A 20,430-nucleotide genomic window follows, 5' to 3' on the forward strand; every position below is an offset into this window, starting at 1 on the left:
TCTTTATTTAATTATACATTATGATATAATTCAGTTGATATTTTAGTATTAAATCTTTTACATTTATTTGAAAAATAAATAAATAAATATTGTCAAGATAAGAAAGAACAAAAAAAAACTATTTTACTTTTTTGCATATTTGGTTATATGCTGCATGAATGATTATTCAGAAAAATAAATTTGTTTAAGAGATCGTATAATAAATAATTTTATATAGTAAGTATATTAAAATTAATTTTTTTATTATAATAGAAAAAGAGAAATAGTAAAAAGAAAAATCTTTATTATTCATTAATAAACAATAGTGAAATGGGGTGAACAAATATATAAAGAATCATATAATTCAATTTTAGCAATAAATTAAAGAGGTAACGTATAGTGAGGGGGTATGAAGGAAATGTTTGAATATGACCCGGAATTTATTTTATGAGAAGGTGCGTGCATTGTGTATTATGTTGGCGTAGACTACTGTACTCTCACTCTCCACTACGCACTTTAAAGTAAAAGAGGTACTCACCAATTTACCATGCTATGATGATGATATTGCAGTAGAAAAAGTAAACAATTTCTGATCAACTATTGCATGCAAATGATGCAAGCTAAGTGATAGGGGAGGGGTAGAGTATATGTATATATATACACATTCATATTCTTAGTAAGTATGTTATATTTGAATTTTAATTTGTGATATTTTAAGAATCCATGAGAAGGTACGTGACCTAACCAATGTGAGCGTTGCATCCTCAAACCTCATCAAACCATTTGTCTTTTGCATTGGAATTAAATGGCTCGTGATATCTTCATGCGCTTCATTAAATTTGATCAAATTTGATCAAGGATAAAGGATGATAATATAGACACCAAAATATATATATATATATATATATATATATATATAACGTCTCATAGGATGAATATAATTTGATGTATATTATTAATCTTATATATATACTATTTGGTGTAACACTGTATAAAATATAATATTGTATATTTACTAATTTTTTCAAACATGAGTAAATAAAAATGCTACTATTTTGTAATAATACGACATTTAAACACACAAAAATGTCTAATATCTATTTTTATTTTCTTAAAAAAAAAAGTTAAACTCTATATATAAGCAAATGTTAATGTATGCAATACTCTTATTATAGAGGTAAAGTCGAGTATTAATGTGTTTCTCTTAAAAAAATAATTTGATATTAGAGTTAAGAAGTAAATTAATAGGCTTTGAATTTTTATTTTTTTAATTTTTTAAATTTCAAATAATTAACTTAATTAACAAGTTACGTTTAAGTATCAATTATTCATATAAATTATAGTAAAAAATAGAAAATTAAAATTTATCTAATTAATAAAAAATACTAATAAAGAGGGATAAAGATGGATCATATAATTATAAGGATTTTTCGCCAATAAACTATAACTCAAATGATATTATTTTTGCATACTCATCTAAAAATTGTGGATTCGAGTCTCACTCCTAACTTTGAAAAAAAAATTATAAGGACTTTTCCCTTGCTTATTTGAATTTACCTTGTGGGTCGATTCTAAGCAGCATTACGTCAAAAGGGTACCATTCAAGATTGGAAAATTCAAATTCGAGCGTTCATAATAAACTAAAGTCCAACTTTAATTTCTTCTGTCCGGTATTGGGAAAATGACCCCAACCTTAACATTTGCATAGCCAAAAATACAAGGGAAGCTAAATTAATTAAGATCAATTAAAATATTGATATCCCAAAATGGAAGAAACCCTATTGCTTAAAAATTGGAAAAATATAATCATCAAAACGGCGTGACGGAAAGAGCAATATTAAGTACTATATAACATGAGCCCACAGCGAAGTGACCTAAACCTAACAATGCTGGAATTTAGTATACACTTAAACTTTCTTTAATCCAATTTAAGTTCAAACATTATGTGACATCATCATGGGTCTCAAATTAGCTTATACGGATTATGATAAATCTGAATTTGAAGATATTAATTAGTAGCGATTAATTAATAATATATATTTTTATCCTAGTACTTTATATATATATATATATATATATATATATATATATAATATATATATATAATATATATATATATATATATAGGTAGACAAATGTAACAAATTAAAGCACGTATGTTTGTGGAGAGAGAAAAAGGAAAAAAAAAGACAAAAGAAAGAAATTAACCCACTAAACCCTTCCATCAACTTCAATGTACTTAAAAGCAGCAAAACAAGAAATGAAAAGGGGGTGTTTATGTTTAACCATAGTTTTTAGTGGTACTAATAACATATTATCTTAATTAACTTTCTGGTGTTGCTCCTATAAACAAAACGGTTTTACCTACCAGATCCACCATGTCCTACGTGGACAGACAAAACGGTCGTGTGACACGTGGAGGGTTCAAAATTAAAAAGAGAAGGGTTTGCAAGAGTGAGAGCCACCTTATTATTATTATTAATCTAACGATTCCATTGGAAAATAATTAGAAGATAATTAACTTAGAATCAATTAGTTAAAAAATAAATTTATTATACCAAAAAAATTTATTATTCTAATTTTTTTAAATTTTAAAATTAAAAATAAAAATTATTTTTTAGTTAGTTAGTTTCAAATTGACTACACTCTAATTCGTCTTTTAAACTTTTTCTTAATCTATTAAATAAGAATAATAATATTTGCTTTTTAAATGTTGAAATTGGTGGAGCCCTAATAAGATTGGCATAAACCTACAAGATGGCCACCTCATTGTTCCCTGTCTTGACACCCGAATCTCCCGCCAAAAGTAACCTATTCATTAATTCCCAAAACACCCCATGTCTCTACTCTTCAATATCATTGGACCAAACAAATACAATTTAGGGCAATTGACTGAAATAAATAAAATGCTTCAAATCTTTACCCAAATACATAAAATGGAATCCTGTTACGTTAATGTGCAAAACCAATTCTATGTAATCCGTGGGAAATTAACACGGTTTTGAGTTTAAACGTAAACCGTGGGAGGTCCCAACGGTTTAGGAGCAATGCATGGCATGCATAAACCGTGGTAGGTTACCACGGTTTATGAAGAAAACACTATGAATATAAAATCCGGTAACCTACCGCGATTTATGAAGAAGTTTCAATAAGCATAAAACCCTCTAACCTCCCACGGTTTATGCATTGTAGCCTATAAAAACGTAATCCGCTGAAGGCTTTCACGGATCATTTGTGTCACCCAAAAAATTTTGAAGCTTGTTGTGTTGAGAGGAATTAGGAAGAGCTTTGAAGGTTTGAAGGAGGAATCCGATGGAGCCAATGGAGTCTGAGGATCGCTTGTACCGACTAAATGGCGTTGCTCACGTAGCAGGATACCTCGATGAAGAGGTAAGTTATTATTATTAACATTATTATTAATATTGTTAGTAATGTTATTTATGTAAATGTTGACATTATTAGCGTTATTGTTAGTAAAAATATTTTTTTATGTTTATTTGAATTGTTATTCTGATTAATATTATTTATATAAATATTGATATTGTTATGGTTATTGTTAATAAAAATATAATTGTTTATATAGAAATTGATATTATTATGGTTAGGGTTAGTAAGAATATTTTATTTTTTTTATTCTTAATGTTATTTCTACTAATATTATTTATATAAATATGGATATTATTAGGATTATTGTAGGTAAAAATATATTTTATTACGTTTATCCTTATTGTTATTCTGAGTAGAGTTATTTATATAAATATTAATATTATTATTGTTATTGTTAGTAAAAATATTACTTGTTGGTTAGAAATTGCTATTACCATGGTTATTATTAGTAGAATTTAATTTTTTTATTTTTATTGTTATTCTAGTAATTCTTTATAAGTTATGTTTATTTGTATTAGTGATTGATGTCTGTTGAAGGATTTTGTTACCCACATTTTGCAGCCTGCTAGGGTTATTAGCGGCGTCAGAAGACAACAAAATATGCCGTTACACGACCGGATTATACCCTATCTAGAGACAGCGGGCTTGTATCATTTGGCTAGACTTAACAGTCAGTGGTTCTGGGTTGATGAGCCTCTCCTTAGCGCATTCATTGAGCGGTGGCGTCCTGAGACACACACCTTCCACATGCCTTTTGGTGAGTGCAGTATCACTTTGCAAGATGTGGCATATCAGCTTGGTTTGCCGATCGATGGTGAGCCCGTTAGTGGGTGCCTGACCGAGTTTGAGAATCTGATGGAACACGGTAGACCAGCATGGGTGTGGTTCCGGGAGTTGTTTGGGGAGTTACCTCCACAGAGTAAAGTTAAGCAGATGACAGTGTGCTACACATGGTTCCATGAAAGGTTCCAGGTACTCCCAGAAGATGCTAGTGATGAGACCGTGCGTGTATACACTCGTGCTTATATTCTGATGCTGTTGTCCTCTCAGCTGTTTGCGGACAAGAATGCAAACAGGGTCCACCTTCGCTGGTTGCCTTATTTGGCATCGTTGGACGACTTGGGTAGATATAGCTGGGGCTCGGCTGCACTGGCCTGGCTGTATAGATGTCTTTGTCGTGGAACAAACAGAAACGTTGTTAACTTGGCTGGGCCGCTACAGCTTCTACAGTCTTGGATTTTCTGGAGGTTTCCCACTCTTAGGCCGAGTGGCTTTGATAGATTTGGGTTTCCTCTTGCTTCCAGGTTTGGTTTTATATTTTCGGTTCTTGAATTGTTAAACATCATGTGTTATTCTTCGTTTTGACATCATTTGAATTAAAATCGTAGGTAGGCCACGTTTATGCCGAGAAACGATGGAGGGGCCCACAGATTAGCTTCTGCACGCCTTTCATTGGATCGATTGCGTGTCCATGATGTGAGTCATTTAGTTATTGCTCTTACTTGCATTGGTTTATGCTATATGTCATGTTCTAACGACATTGTAACTGTTTCGATACAGTTTGTGTGGGAGCCTTATTCTTCTGTCGAGGTTGCTGCTGTTATTCATCCAGAGATACTAGTTGAGGAGCACCGTAGGCTTTGGACTGTCATCACTAGCCTGATATATTTTGCGGCGATTGAGTGGCATCAGGTCGATAGGGTCCTACCTTAGTTCGACGGTGTTCAGCATCTCCCTCAGCCGGCTCTGAACATAGATTGGCTACATGCAAAGGATGGCAGGGGTGGTGACCGCTGGTTCCCCACGTATTACTGGGAGTGGCATCAGTTTTGGGAGAATCGGCTTCAGTCAGTGATATGGGTTGATCGAGTCCTTGACCCCGGTCCATCATCAGAGTACCTGGATTGGTGGTGCCGTGTGGCGCACAGATTCCTATCCCCGGATGTTGCATTCCAGGATCCGAGGCCGATTTTGTTGTCTGAGGAGGCACGTCACAGAGGGTCGTCCCAGGCTCCTCCCAGGGTGCACGTCTACGACAGACCAGACAACAGGCGAGTCGATCGGCGTCGCCGAATAGGCACCCGGACCACGGATCGAGAGTGGCGTGAGTTCGCCCACCGTTTGGAGGAGGACCTCCCTGGACCTGAGCATGTGGATGCAGTGGATTATCGTTTTCCTCGGTGTAGAGGCAGACGTCAGCCTGGGCGGGATGGTCGTGCAGGGGCTCGAGGTCGAGGACCATCCGCTGAGGATGATGGCACTCAGCACGTTGTTGGTGAGGATGTAGTTGGTTCAGCCTCAGCTATGGATCAGCCTACCTTCGATGTGGGTAGTAGCTCTCAGGTCTTTGCAGACGTGGCCCCACATGCATTTGCTGAGTTTACTACGGCTGCTGTCGGGATGGAGATCGATGATCCCGTTACTGAGTCAGAGTTCTACAGGGATATAGCAGACATGCTCAGGGATGACGATGGTACTCATTATAGGCCACAGATGCCTGATGACCCTGCCCAGTTCGCTGATCAGCAGCCACGGATTGACGACGTTCAGCCTCAGATGCCTGTTGACCTCAACCAGCCTGCAGCATCTCCGTCTGACCCCTGGTTCACGTTAGGAGGGACACCTGCATCAGCGTTTAGCGCTGTTCCCGCACAGCCATCAGCACCAGCGGCAGATCAGAGACCGAGGCGGGTTAGGCGTCTGGTGCACGAATTTGTGATTCGCACAACTAACCAGCAAGTGCACTGGGTCGTCCAAGTAATACCTTACGTGAGTAAGGGTCGATCCCACGGAGATTATTGGCTTGAAGCAATCAATGTTTATTTTATTTGTCTTAGTTAGGATGTCACAAAATTGTTTGGATTACTTGAACAATAGAGTTATTTATTTATGAAGGATTGTGGAATATATTGGAATAATAAAGAATACTAGCGTTACTTGTTGTGCAATAATGGAGAATATGTTGGAGTTTTGGAGATGCTTTGTTCTCTGAACTTCAACTCTTCCTTGAGATCCTCTTCTCACATGCAAGGTCTATCCATGGCAAGCTCTATGTAGGGTGTCACCGTTGTCAATGGCTACTTCCCATCCTCGCAGTGAAAGCTAATGCTCACGCACTCTGTCACAGTACGGCCAATCACCGGTTGGTTCCCGCTTCCTACTGGAATAGATCCCTCTTTTGCGTCTGTCACTAACGCCCAGCAGGTTGCAAGTTTGAAGCACGTCACAGTCATTCAATCCTGGAATCCTACTCGGAATACCACAGACAAGGTTTAGACTTTCCGGATTCTCATGAATGCCGCCATCTATCTAGCTTATACCACGAAGATTCTGTTGGGGAATCTAAGAGATATTCATCTTCTGATAGAATGGAGGTGGTTGTCAGCACACGTTCATGGATTGAGGAAGGTGATGAGTGTCACGGATCATCACCTTCTCCACAGTTAAGCGCGAATAAACATCTTAGATAAGAACAAGCGTGTTGAATGGAAAACAAAGGAATTGTATTAAATCATCGAGACGCTGCAGAGCTCCTCACCCCCAACAATGGAGTTTAGAGACTCATGCCGTCAAAAGTATGTAATTCAGATCTGAAAATGTCATGAGGTACAAGATAAGTCTGTAAAAGTTGTTTAAATAGTAAACTAGTAACCTAGGTTTACAGAAAATGAATAACTAAGATTGGTGCAGAAATCCACTTCTGGGGCCCACTTGGTGTGCTGGGGCTGGACTAAAGCTTTCCACGTGTAAAGGCCTTTCTTGGCGTCAAACTCCAGGTTATGACGTGTTTTGGGCGTTCAACTCCGGATCATGACGTTTTTCTGGCGTTTTACTCCAGACAGCAGCATGAACTTGGCGTTTAACGCCAAGTTACGTCGTCTATCCTTGCGCAAAGTATGAACTATTATATATTGCTGGAAAGCCCTGGATGTCTACTTTCCAACGCCGTTGAGAGCGCGCCAATTGGACTCCTGTAGCTCCAGAAAATCCATTTCGAGTATGAACTATTATATTTGCTGGAAAGCCCTGGATGTCTACTTTCCAACGCCGTTGAGAGCGCGCCAATTGGACTCCTGTAGCTCCAGAAAATCCATTTCGAGTGCAGGAAGGTCAGGATCCACAGCATCAGCAGTCCTTTTTCAGCCTAAGTCAGATTTTGCTCAGCTCCCTCAATTCAGCCAGAAAATACCTGAAATCACAGAAAAACACACAAACTCATAGTAAAGTCCAGAAATATGATTTTTGCTTAAAAACTAATATTATTTTACTAAAAATTAACTGAAACATGCTAAAACCTACATGAAATTACCCCCAAAAAGCGTATAAAATATCCGCTCATCACAACACCAAACTTAAACTGTTGCTTGTCCTCGAGCAACTAGATAAATAAAATAGGTTTTAACAGAAATAAAGAAGTAATAATATTTTAGAGTTTTAAATGAAGCTTAGATTCTTATTAGATGAGCGGGGCTTGTAGCTTTTGTTTGAACAGTTTTGGCATCTCCCTGTATCTTTAAATTTCAGAATGATTGGCATCCTTAGGAACTCAGAATTCAGATAGTATCATTGACTCTCCTAGTGTAGTATGTTGATTCTTGAACACAGTTATTTTATGAGTCTTGGCTGTGGCCCTAAGCACTTTGTTTTCCAGTATTACCACCGGATACAAAATGCCACAGACACATAACTGGGTGAACCTTTTCAGATTGTGACTCAGCTTTGCTAGTCCCAATTAGTGGTGTCCAGAGCTCTAAGCACACTCTTTTGCTTTGGATCACGACTTTAACCACTCAGTCTCAAGCTTTCACTTGGACCTTCATGACACAAGCACATGGTTAGGGACAGCTTGATTTAGCGCTTAGGCCTGGATTTTATTTCCTTGGGCCCTCCTATCCATAGATGCTCAAAGCCTGGATCCTTTTTACTCTTGGCTAGTGCTCATGGCTGTGAATATATTTTTTTTTGAACTGCTTTTTCTTGCTTCAAGAATCAATTTCATGATTTTTCAGATCATCAATGATATTTTTCGTGTTCCTCATCCTTTCAGGAGCCAATATCATCAAATTCAAAGTACATATTATGCACTGTTCAAGCATTCATTCAGAGAACAAAAAGTATTGCCACCACATATAATTAATTATAAATTTATTATTAAGAACTCGAAAAATATAGATTACTTCTTTATTCTAAAATAAAATCTACTACTTTATTCATGCCTGATGATGATGAGAAAAATAAACTATAGCTTAATTGGAAATAAAATCAAAATAGACATACTAATTACTACTAAATATCTCCTAAGGTGAATTTCAATAAAATAATAAAAAAACGCTATCACTAAATTAAAGCAGGAAAATGGAACTCAGCAAACCTGTTGTTTTGAGTAGTAGATGTTCTTTTAATCTATGGAGCACTTTTCAGGGATTAATTTTTGGCGCTTCAGCTCCCTTAGATCACGCCCTTGCTCCTCCTGTTCCTTGAGCAGTTTGCAAATCATGCTACTTTGATTATTCTGTTCTTCCTTTATTTGATCCATAGCTTCTTGCAATCTGGAAATAGAAGCCTCAAGATGTTCCCAGTATTCGAATTGGGGGTTCTGGGAGGGCTTCTTGTGCTCTCCTCTTGGTTGAATCATCTTGTTGCTGTTGTCTGACCATTGATATTCAGTAATGGGCTTTTCAATTAGGATATATTCAGTTATTCCCATCTTCACTCCAGCATCTTTGCAAAGCATGGAAATTAGGCTTGGATAAGCCAATTTGGCGTCCTTGGAATTTTTGTTTGCAATTTTATATAGCTCACATGAGATCAGATGGACTTCCACTTCTTTTCCTTGCATGCAGTGAATCATGATTCCAAGATCCTGTCCAATCCTTTATTGACCCTCATCATTCTCCTATTAAAGGAGTCTGGGTCATCCTTCAGTTGAGGAATCTTGAATATCTCCTGATCTTGTCAGCATTGTATGAATGATCTTTCCTCTGACTACAGTCTTATGGTCAAAGAGAGCCGCTCCAATGATTCTTTGCCTTTCTGTCTGCCATAGATTAGCATAGAATTCCTGAACCATGTTCCTTCCCACTTTCGTTCAGGATTGGCCAGAATTTCCCAATTCCTATTCGAATCTGCTCTTGGATCTCCGGATATTCATCTTCTTTCAGATCAAATCTGACTTCCGGGATCATGATCTGTGACTCATTATCTTTAGTAATGGTGAATGTTCTTTAGTTAAGAACTTCCCTTGATTCCAGGGGCTTGGATTGCTCTTTTCCTTGCCCTTTTGGGTGGTTGCTTTCCTCTAGGGGCCATGATCAAGAGACACAATAGTTTTTGTGATCACGGGTAAAACACAACCAAACTTAGAGCTTTGCTTGTCCTCAAGCAAAAAGAGAAGAAAGAAGAGGGAATGAAGGAGAGCAGGTGTGGATGGTGTTGAGGAGGAAGTCGCCGAACACAAGATATAGGGAGGGGGTGGGTTAATTTCGAAAAATAAGAAAGAGATAGGATAGAAGATATGATGTTAAGAGATATGATTAGAAAAAGATATAATTTTTTAAAAAAAAGGAGAAAGATATGAAAAATAATTTTAAAAGATAGAATTGAAATTTTTAATTTAGAAAAAGATTTTAAAGATAGTAGATGTGTTGGAAACAAATTTGAAAAGATGATGGATTGAATTGGAAAGCCATTTGGCTTATGGATTAAGATATATTTAATATTTCGAAAAAGTGATTTTAGAAGTTAGGATAAAACTTTTGGAATTGAAAGTGATTTAAAATATGTTTATGCAAGAAATCATGAATGAAACATAAAAATTTTGAAAAATTATATAAAAAACGAAAAACCTCCATCCCATCATCCTGGCGTTGAACGCCCATGTGGTGCATGTTTTGGGCGTTCAACGCCCACATGGTGCTTCTCCTGGGCGTTCAACGCCCATTTGGAGCTTCTTTCTGGCGTTGAACGCCAGGAAGTCCTTCTTCACTGGGCGTTTTTCTGAACGCCCAGGATGCTAGCAGACTGGCGTTAAACGCCCAGAAGGTGCATCTTTCTGGCGTTTAACGCCCAGAAGATGCTCCTTTCTGGCGTTTAACGCCCAGATGGCTACCCTTACTGGTGTTAAACGCCCAGTGGGAGCTTCTTTTGGGCGTTTAACGCCCAAAGTATTTCTCACTGGCTTTTTTATGCCAGTGAGCTTCCAAATTTCCTTGTAACTTTGTGACTTCAATTATTTGATATTTCACCTTTGAAGATACTTGATATATACCTGAAACAAAATAAATTTAATTAATGAATAAAATTAAATTTTGTGATTGGCTAGGTTGCCTCCCAGCAAGCGCTTCTTTAATGTCATTAGCTGGACTATCACTGATTCTTCAATTAAGTCTCAGTCTTGAGCATTCTTGCTCAAAATTGCCTTCAAGATAATGTTTGACTCTTTGTCCATTAACAATGAATTTTTTTTAGAGTCATTATCCTGAAGCTCTATGTATCCATATGGTGATACGTTTGTAATGACATATGGACCTCTCCACCGGGATTTTAATTTCCCAGGGAATAATTTGAGCCTTGAATTAAATAACAGAACTTTCTGTCCTGGCTCAAAGACTCTGGATGACAATTTCTTATCATGCCATCTTTTTGCTTCTCTTTGTAAATTTTTGTATTTCGAAAGCATTGAGTCTAAATTCCTCTAGCTCATTTAACTGGAGCAATCGTCTTCTCCAGCTAACTTGGCATCAAGGTTCAGGAATCTGGTTGCCCAGTAGGCCTTGTGTTCCAGTTCCACTGGCAAGTGACACGCCTTTCCATACACAAGCTGGTATGGAGAGGTCCCTATAGGGGTCTTAAATGCTGTTCTGTATGCCCACAGAGCATCATCCAAGCTTCTTGCCCAATCCTTTCTACGGTTAATTACAGTCCGTTCCAGGATTCTTTGAGTTCTCTATTTGAGACTTCAGCTTGCCCATTAGTTTGTGGATGATATGGAGTAGCTACCCTGTGGTTGACTCCATAACGTACCAGAGCAGCATAAAGCTGTTTATTACAGAAATGAGTGCCCCCATCACTGATTAGCACTCTAGGGATACCAAATCTGCTGAAGATATGTTTCTGGAGGAACTTCAACACTTTTTTAGTGTCGTTAGTGGGTGTTGCAATAGCCTCCACCCATTTGGATACATAATCCACTGCCACCAGAATATAAGTGTTTGAGTATGATGGTGGGAAAGGTCCCATGAAGTCAATGCCCCATACATCAAACAACTCAATCTCCAAGATCCCTTGTTGAGGCATGGCATAACTGTGAGGTAGGTTGCCTGATCTTGGCAACTGTCACAATTAAGCACAATGCTCGGGAGTTTATAGAGAGTAGGCCAATAGAAGCCACTTTGGAGGACTCTTGTGGCTGTTCGCTCACTTCCAAAATGTCCTCCATACTGTGATCCATGGCAATGCCAAAGGATCTTCTGTGCTTCCTCTTTAGGCACACATCTACGGATTACTCCGTCTGCACATCTCTTGAAGAGATATGGTTCATCCCAAAGATAGTACTTTGCATCTGTGATTAATTTCTTTGATTGCACCCTACTGTACTCTTTGGGTATGAATCTCACTGCCTTGTAGTTTGCAATGTCTGCAAACCATGGCACTTCCTGGACGGCCAGCAGTTGCTCATCCGGAAAGGTTTCAGAGATCTCAGTGAGAGGGAGGGACGCCCCTTCCACTGGTTCTATTCGGGACAGGTGATTGGTGCGCGAAATTGTTATCACTACAACTTCGCACAACTAACCAGCAAGTGCACTGGGTCGTCCAAGTAATACCTTACGCGAGTAAGGGTCGATCCCACGGAGATTGGTGGTATGAAGCAAGCTATGGTCATCTTGTAAATCTCAGTCAGGCAGACTCAAATGTATAATGGTGATGAACGAAAATAACATAAAGATAAAGATAGTGATACTTATGTATATCATTGGTGTAAGAGCTTCAGATAAGCGTATGAAGATGCCTTCCCTTCCGTCTCTCTGCTTTCCTACTGTCTTCATCCAATCCTTTCTTACTCCTTTCCATGGCAAGCTCGTGTAGGGTCTCACTGTTGTCAGCAGCTACCTCCCATCCTCTCAGTGAAAGCGATTGCATATGTCCTGTCACGGCATAGCGGAATTCAGCTGTCGGTTCTCGGTCAGGCCGGAATAATATCCATCGATACTTTTGCATCTGTCACCAGACGCCCCGCCTGCTAGGAGTTTGAAGCACGTCACAGTCATTCAATCATTGAATCCTACTCAGAATACCATAGACAAGGTTTAGACCTTCCGGATTCTCTTGAATGCCGCCATCAGGTCCTGCCTATACCACGAAGATTCCGAAGAATCCAAGAGATATTCACTAAGCCTCAGATGCTTGTAGAACAAGAATGGTTGTCAGTCACCTTGTTCATGGGTGAGAATGGTGATGGGCGTCAATCATCACCTTCATCAAGTTGAAGAACAAGTGATATCTTGGACAAAGAACAAGCGGAATTGAATGGAAGAACAATAGTAATTGCATTAATACTCGAGGTACAGCAGAGCTCCACACCTTAATCTATGGTGTAGAAACTCCACCGTTGAAAATACATAAGAACAAGGTCTAGGCATGGCCGAATGGCCAGCCTCCCAATGAGGGTTCAATCATCAAAACATGATCAAAGATCGATGAAAATACAATAGTAAAAGGTCCTATATAGAAAACTAGTAGTCTAGGGTGTACATAGATGAGTAAATGACATAAAAATCCACTTCCGGGCCCACTTGGTGTGTGCTTGGGCTGAGCAATGAAGGAATTTCGTGTAGAGACGTTTTCTGGAGTTAAACGCCAGCTTTTAATCCAGTTTGGGCGTTTAACTCCCAATTAGGTGCCAGTTCCGGCGTTTAACGCTGGGAATTCTTGGGGTGACTTTGAACGCCGGTTTGGGCCATCAAATCTTGGGCAAAGTATGGACTATCATATATTGCTGGAAAGCCCAGGATGTCTACTTTCAACGCCGTTGAGAGCGCGCCAATTGGGCTTCTGTAGCTCCAGAAAATCCACTTCGAGTGCAGGGAGGTCAGAATCCAACAGCATCTGTAGTCCTTTTCAGTCTCTGGATCAGATTTTTGCTCAGATCCCTCAATTTCAGCCAAAAAATACCTGAAATCACAGAAAAACACACAAACTCATAGTAAAGTCCAGAAAAGTGAATTTTAACTAAAAACTAATAAAAATATAATAAAAACTAAACTAAAACTACTAAAAACATACTAAAAACAATGCCAAAAAGCGTACAAATTATCCGCTCATCACAACACCAAACTTAAATTGTTGCTTGTCCCCAAGCAACTGAAAATCAAATAAGATAAAAAGAAGAGAATATACTATAGACTCCAAATTATCAATGAAACATAGCTCCAAATCAGATGAGCGGGACTAGTAGCTTTTTGCCTCCAAACAGTTTTGGCATCTCACTTTATCCTCTGAGGTTCAGAATGATTGGCTTCTTTAGGAACTTAGAATCCAGATAGTGTTATTGATTCTCCTAGTTAAGTATGATGATTCTTGAACACAGCTACTTATTGAGTCTTGGCTGTGGCCCAAAGCACTCTGTCTTCCAGTATTACCACCGGATACATACATGCCACAGACACATAATTGGGTGAACCTTTTCAGATTGTGACTCAGCTTTGCTAAAGTCCCCAATTAGAGGTGTCCAGGGTTCTTAAGCACACTCTTATTGCCTTGGATCACAACTTTATTTCTTTCTTTTTCTTTTTTTTTTTTTTTTTTTTTTTTGTTTCTCTTCTTTCTTTTTTTTTTTTGTTTTTTTTGTATTCACTGCTTTTTCTTGCTTCAAGAATCATTTTTATGATTTTTCAGATCCTCAGTAACATGTCTCCTTTTTCATCATTCTTTCAAGAGCCAACAACTTTAACATTCATGAACCACAAATTCAAAAGACATATGCACTGTTCAAGCATACATTCAGAAAACAAAAGCATTGCCACCACATCAAACTAATTAAGCTAGTTTTAAAGATGAATTGAAATCCTGTACTTCTTGTTCTTTTGTGATAAAAACAGTTTCATTTAAGAAAGGTGATGGATTCATATTCATAGCTTTAAGGCATAGACACTAAGACACTAATGATCATAAGACACAAACATGGATAAACATAAAGCACTAAAATTCGAAAAACGGAAAAATAAAGAACAAGGAGATTAAAGAACGGGTCCACCTTAGTGATGGCGGCTCTTTCTTTCTCTTGAAGATCCTATGGAGTGCTTGAGCTCCTCAATGTCTCTTCCTTGTCTTTGTTGCTCCTCTCTCATGATCCTTTGATCTTCTCCAATTTCATGGAGGAGGATGGCATGTTCTTGGTGCTCCACCCTTAGTTGTCCCATGTTAGAACTTAATTCTCCTAGGGAGGTGTTCAGTTGCTCCCAATAGTCTTGTGGAGGAAAGTGCATCCCTTGAGGTATCTCAGAGATCTCTTGATGAGAGGGGTCTCTTGTTTGCTCCATCTTCTTCTTAGTGATGGGCTTGAGGTCATGCCTTCTCAGTTGAACCGGCTTTGGATGCCATAAATGGTTATGGAAAAACAAAAAGCAATGCTTTTACCACACCAAACTTAAAAGGTTTGCTCGTCCTCGAGCAAAAGAAGAAGAAGAGAGTAGAAGAAGAAGAAATAGGGGAGAGGGAGATGGCTTTGTGGTTCGGCCAAAAGGGGGAGAAGTGGTGGTTTATGAAGGATGGATGTGAGTGTTGAAGAGATGTTGAGGTGATTGGTGAATGGGTGAAGAAGAAGGAGAGAGTGGTGGGGTTGGTGGGGATCCTGTGGGGTCCACAGATCCTGAGGTGTCAAGGAAAAGTCATCCCTGCACCAAATGGCATCAAAATCCACGTTTTGAGCCATTTCTGGCGTTAAACGCCGGGCTGGTGCCCATTCCTGGCGTTTAACGCCAGGTTGTAGCCCTTTTCTGGCGTTTAACGCCAGTCTGGTGCCCTTTCTGGCGTTAAACGCCCAGAATGGTGCCAGACTGGGCGTTAAACGCCCAACTGCTAGGCTTACTGGCGTTTAAACGCCAGCACTTCTTCCTCCAGGGTGTGCTGTTTTTCTTCCTGTTTTCATTCTGTTTTTGCTTTTCAATGGATTTTGTGACTTCTTATGATCATCAACCTACAAAAAAGATAAAATAACAAAAGAAAATAGTTAACTATAAAACATTGGGTTGCCTCCCAACAAGCGCTTCTTTAATGTCATTAGCTTGACAGAGGACTCTCATGGAGCCTCAGAAATACTCAGAACCGTGTTGGAACCTCCCAACACCAAACTTAGAGTTGAATGTGGGGGTTCAACACCAAACTTAGAGTTTGGTTGTGGCCTCCCAACACCAAACTTAGAGTTTGACTGTGGGGGCTCTGCTTGGCTCTGTTTTGAGAGAAGCTCTTCATGCTTCCTCTCCATGATGATAGAGGGATGTCCTTGGGCCTTAAACACCAAGGATTCTTCATTCACTTGAATGATCAACTCTCCTCTATCAACATCAATCACAGCCTTTGCTGTGGCTAGGAAGGGTCTGCCAAGGATGATGGATTCATCCATGCACTTCCCAGTCTCTAGGACTATGAAATCAGTAGGGATGTAATGGTCTTCAATCTTCACCAAAACATTCTCTACAAGTCCATGAGCTTGTTTTCTTGAATTGTCTGCCATCTCTAATGAGATTCTTGCAGCTTGCACCTCAAAGATCCCTAATTTCTCCATTACAGAGAGGGGCATGAGGTTTACACTTGACCCTAAGTCACACAAGGCCTTCTTGAAGGTCATGGTGCCTATGGTACAAGGTATAGAAAACTTCCCAGGATCCTGCCTCTTTTGAGGCAGTTTCTGCCTAGACAAGTCATCCAGTTCTTTGGTGAGCAAAGGAGGTTCATCCTCCCAAGTCTCATTTCCAAATAACTTGTCATTTAGCTTCATGATTGCTCCAAGGTATTTAGCAACTTGCTCTTCAGTGACATACTCATCCTCTTCAGAGGAAGAATACTCATCAGAGCTCATGAATGGCAGAAGTGATTCCAATGGAATCTCTATGGTCTCATTTTGAGCCTCAGATTCCCATTGGAACTCAGAGGAGATTGGTACACGCCCACTGAGGTCTTCCTCAATGGCGTCCTCCTCCTCTCTTTCCTCTCCACATTCGGCCATGGTTATGGCTTTGCACTCTCCTTTTGGATTTTCTTCTGTATTACTTGGGAGAGTACTAGGAGGGAGTTCAGTAACTTTTCTTGCTCAGTTGACCCACTTGTCCTTCCAAATTTCTGATGGAGGACCTTGTTTCATTCATGAAACTTTGAGTGGTCTTTATTAGATCAGAGACCATTGTTGCTAAGTCAGAGGGGTTCTGCTTAGGATTCTCTGTCTGTTGCTGAGAAGATGATGGAAAAGGTTTGCCATTGCTAAACTTGTTTCTTCCACCATTATTATTGAAACCTTGTTGAGGTCTCTCTTGATTCTTCCATGAGAGATTTGGGTGATTTCTCCATGAAGAATTATAGGTGTTACCATAGGGTTCTCCTAGGTAATTCACCTCTTCCATTGAAGGGTTCTCAGGATCATAAGCTTCTTCCTCAGATGAAGCCTCCTTAGTACTGCTTGGTGCATTTTGCATTCCAGACAGACTTTGAGAAATCAAATTGACTTGTTGAGTCAATATCTTGTTCTGAGCCAATATGGCATTCAGAGTGTCAATCTCAAGAACTCCTTTCTTCTGACTAGTCCCATAGTTCACAGGATTCCTTTCAGAAGTGTACATGAATTGGTTATTTGCAACCATTTCAATTAGCTCTTGAGCTTCTGTAGGCGTCTTCTTCAAATGAAGAGATCCTCCAGAAGAGCTATCCAAGGACATCTTAGATAGTTCAGAGAGACCATCATAGAAAATACCTATGATGCTCCATTCAGAAAGCATGTCAGAAGGAAATCTTCTGATTAATTGTTTGTATCTTTCCCAAGCTTCATAGAGGGATTCTCCATCCTTCTGTCTGAAGGTTTGGACTTCCACTCTAAGCTTACTCAATTTTTGAGGTGGAAAGAACTTTGCCAAGAAGGCATTGACTAGCTTTTCCCAAGAGTCCAGGCTTTCTTTAGGTTGAGAGTCCAACCATATTCTAGCTCTGTCTCTTACAGCAAAAGGGAATAGCATCAGTCTATAGACCTCAGGGTCAACCCCATTAGTCTTGACTGTGTCACAGATTTGCAAGAATTCAGCTAAGAACTGATGAGGATCTTCCATTGGAAGTCCATGGAACTTGCAATTCTGTTGCATTAGAGAAACTAATTGAGGCTTAAGCTCAAAGTTGTTTGCTCTAATGGCAGGGATAGAGATGCTTCTCCCCTAAAAGTCGGGAGTAGGTGCAGTAAAGTCACCCAGCACCTTCCTTGCATTGTTTGCATTGTTGTTGTTTTCGGCTGCCATGTGTTCTTCTTCTTTGAAGAATTCGGTCAGCTTCAACAAGAATGCCTTTGTCTTTGTTCCTGCTCATATGAAAGAGAAGAAAACAAGAAAATATGGAATCCTCTATGTCACAGTATAGAGATTCCTTGAGGTGTCAGAGGAAAAGAAAAGTAGAAGACAGAAGTAGAAAATTCGAACTTATCAAAGAAGATGGAGTTCGAATTTTGCATTAAGAGATAGTGTTAGTCCAAAAGTAGAAGGATGTGAGAAGAAGGGAAGTAATTTTCGAAAATTTAAGTAAAAGATTTTGAAAACATTTTGAAAAACACTTAATTGATTTTCGAAAATAAGAGTGGAAAAGAAATCAAGTAATTTTTGAAAAAGATTTTAAATTAGAAATCAAAAAGATATGATTGAAAACTTATTTTGAAAAAGATGTGATTGAAAAATTATGGTTTTAAAAAGATATGATTGAAAAGATATGATTTGAAAACAATTTTAAAAAGATATGATTTGAAAACAATTTTAAAAGATATGATTTGAAAACAATTTTAAAAAGATTTGATTTTAAAAATTAATGACTTGCCTAACAAGAAAAGATATGATTCAAACATAAAACCTTCCTTAACAGAAAAGGCAAAAAATGTTCAATCAAATCATTAATTGTTAGTAAGTATCTTTGAAAAAGGAAAGAAATTGATTTTGAAAACATTTGATTGAAAAGATATGATTTGAAAAAGATTTGATTTTGAAAAACTTTGAAAACTTGAAAAAAAATTTGATTTGAAAAACAAAATCTTCCCCCTTTGCCATCCTGGCGTTAAACGCCCAGAATGGTGCACATTCTGGCGTTTAACGCCCAAACTACTACCCTTTTGGGCGTTAAACGCCCAGCCAGGCACCCTGGCTGGCGTTTAAACGCCAGTCTGTCTTCTTCACTGGGCATTTTCGAATGCCCAGCTTTTTCTGTGTGATTCCTCTGCAGTATGTTCTGAATCTTCAATTCTCTGTATTATTGACTTGAAAAGACACAAATTAAAAATATTTTTGGATTTTTAATAATAAGGAATAATCAAAATGCAACTAAAATCAAATAACAATGCATGCAAGACACCAAACTTAGCAGTTTGTATACTATTGACACTAACTACATGAGAATGCATATGAGAAAACAACAAAACACTCAAGTCAATAGAATTCAAAGATCAAAACAAGGAAATCATCAAGAACATCTTGAAGACTAATGAAGATACATGCATGAATGCAATAAGAACAGAAACATGCAATTGACACTAAACTTAAGATGAGACTCTAGACTCAAACAAGAAATATTTTTGGATTTTATGATTTTATAAATTTTTTTTTTTCGAAAATTAAGTGAAAAGGAAAATAAAGGTATCAAAATTCTTAATGAGAATTCCAGGAATCATGCAATGTTAGTCTAAAGCTTTAGTCTAAAGGGATTAGACATGGCCGGCTAAGCTTCAGCAGGACATTGCATTCAAGAGCTAAATTGATGATGATCAATCAGCTTTGGTGATGATAAGAACATCACTTTGAAACACTAGAATTCACTCTTAAGAACTCTGAAAAATAAAAAATACCTAATCTAAGCAACAAGATGAACCGTCAGTTGTCCATACACAAGAACAATCCCCGGCAACGGCGCCAAAAACTTGGTGCGCGAAATTGTTATCACTACAACTTCGCACAACTAACCAGCAAGTGCACTGGGTCGTCCAAGTAATACCTTACGCGAGTAAGGGTCGATCCCACGGAGATTGGTGGTATGAAGCAAGCTATGGTCATCTTGTAAATCTCAGTCAGGCAGACTCAAATGTATAATGGTGATGAACGAAAATAACATAAAGATAAAGATAGTGATACTTATGTATATCATTGGTGTAAGAGCTTCAGATAAGCGTATGAAGATGCCTTCCCTTCCGTCTCTCTGCTTTCCTACTGTCTTCATCCAATCCTTTCTTACTCCTTTCCATGGCAAGCTCGTGTAGGGTCTCACTGTTGTCAGCAGCTACCTCCCATCCTCTCAGTGAAAGCGATTGCATATGTCCTGTCACGGCATAGCGGAATTCAGCTGTCGGTTCTCGGTCAGGCCGGAATAATATCCATCGATACTTTTGCATCTGTCACCAGACGCCCCGCCTGCTAGGAGTTTGAAGCACGTCACAGTCATTCAATCATTGAATCCTACTCAGAATACCACAGACAAGGTTTAGACCTTCCGGATTCTCTTGAATGCCGCCATCAGGTCCTGCCTATACCACGAAGATTCCGAAGAATCCAAGAGATATTCACTAAGCCTCAGATGCTTGTAGAACAAGAATGGTTGTCAGTCACCTTGTTCATGGGTGAGAATGGTGATGGGCGTCAATCATCACCTTCATCAAGTTGAAGAACAAGTGATATCTTGGACAAAGAACAAGCGGAATTGAATGGAAGAACAATAGTAATTGCATTAATACTCGAGGTACAGCAGAGCTCCACACCTTAATCTATGGTGTGTAGAAACTCCACCGTTGAAAATACATAAGAACAAGGTCTAGGCATGGCCGAATGGCCAGCCTCCCAATGA

General features: G+C 38.7%; 1 protein-coding gene across 1 annotated transcript; it reads left to right on the forward strand.

Annotated features, from left to right (window-relative positions):
* The first annotated feature begins 3,291 nt into the window (after nt 1–3,291).
* LOC130980763 (protein MAIN-LIKE 1-like) lies at nt 3,292–4,758 on the forward strand. The gene is made up of 3 exons (XM_057904411.1): nt 3,292–3,369; nt 3,904–4,670; nt 4,755–4,758. Exons 1-3 carry the CDS (start codon nt 3,292–3,294, stop codon nt 4,756–4,758), a joined length of 849 nt encoding a protein of 282 aa, XP_057760394.1.
* Nucleotides 4,759–20,430: the final 15,672 nt, after the last annotated feature.

This window comes from Arachis stenosperma, chromosome 5 (genome assembly GCF_014773155.1).
Source record: "Arachis stenosperma cultivar V10309 chromosome 5, arast.V10309.gnm1.PFL2, whole genome shotgun sequence".
Lineage (NCBI taxonomy): Eukaryota > Viridiplantae > Streptophyta > Magnoliopsida > Fabales > Fabaceae > Arachis > Arachis stenosperma.

Bases quoted from the DNA above. Each gene is read 5' to 3' on its own strand.
- LOC130980763 (XM_057904411.1), top strand. From the start codon at position 3,292: ATGGAGCCAATGGAGTCTGAGGATCGCTTGTACCGACTAAATGGCGTT. The intron at 3,370-3,903 runs GTAAGTTATTAT...TGTCTGTTGAAG, and splicing joins CAGGATACCTCGATGAAGAG to GATTTTGTTACCCACATTTT.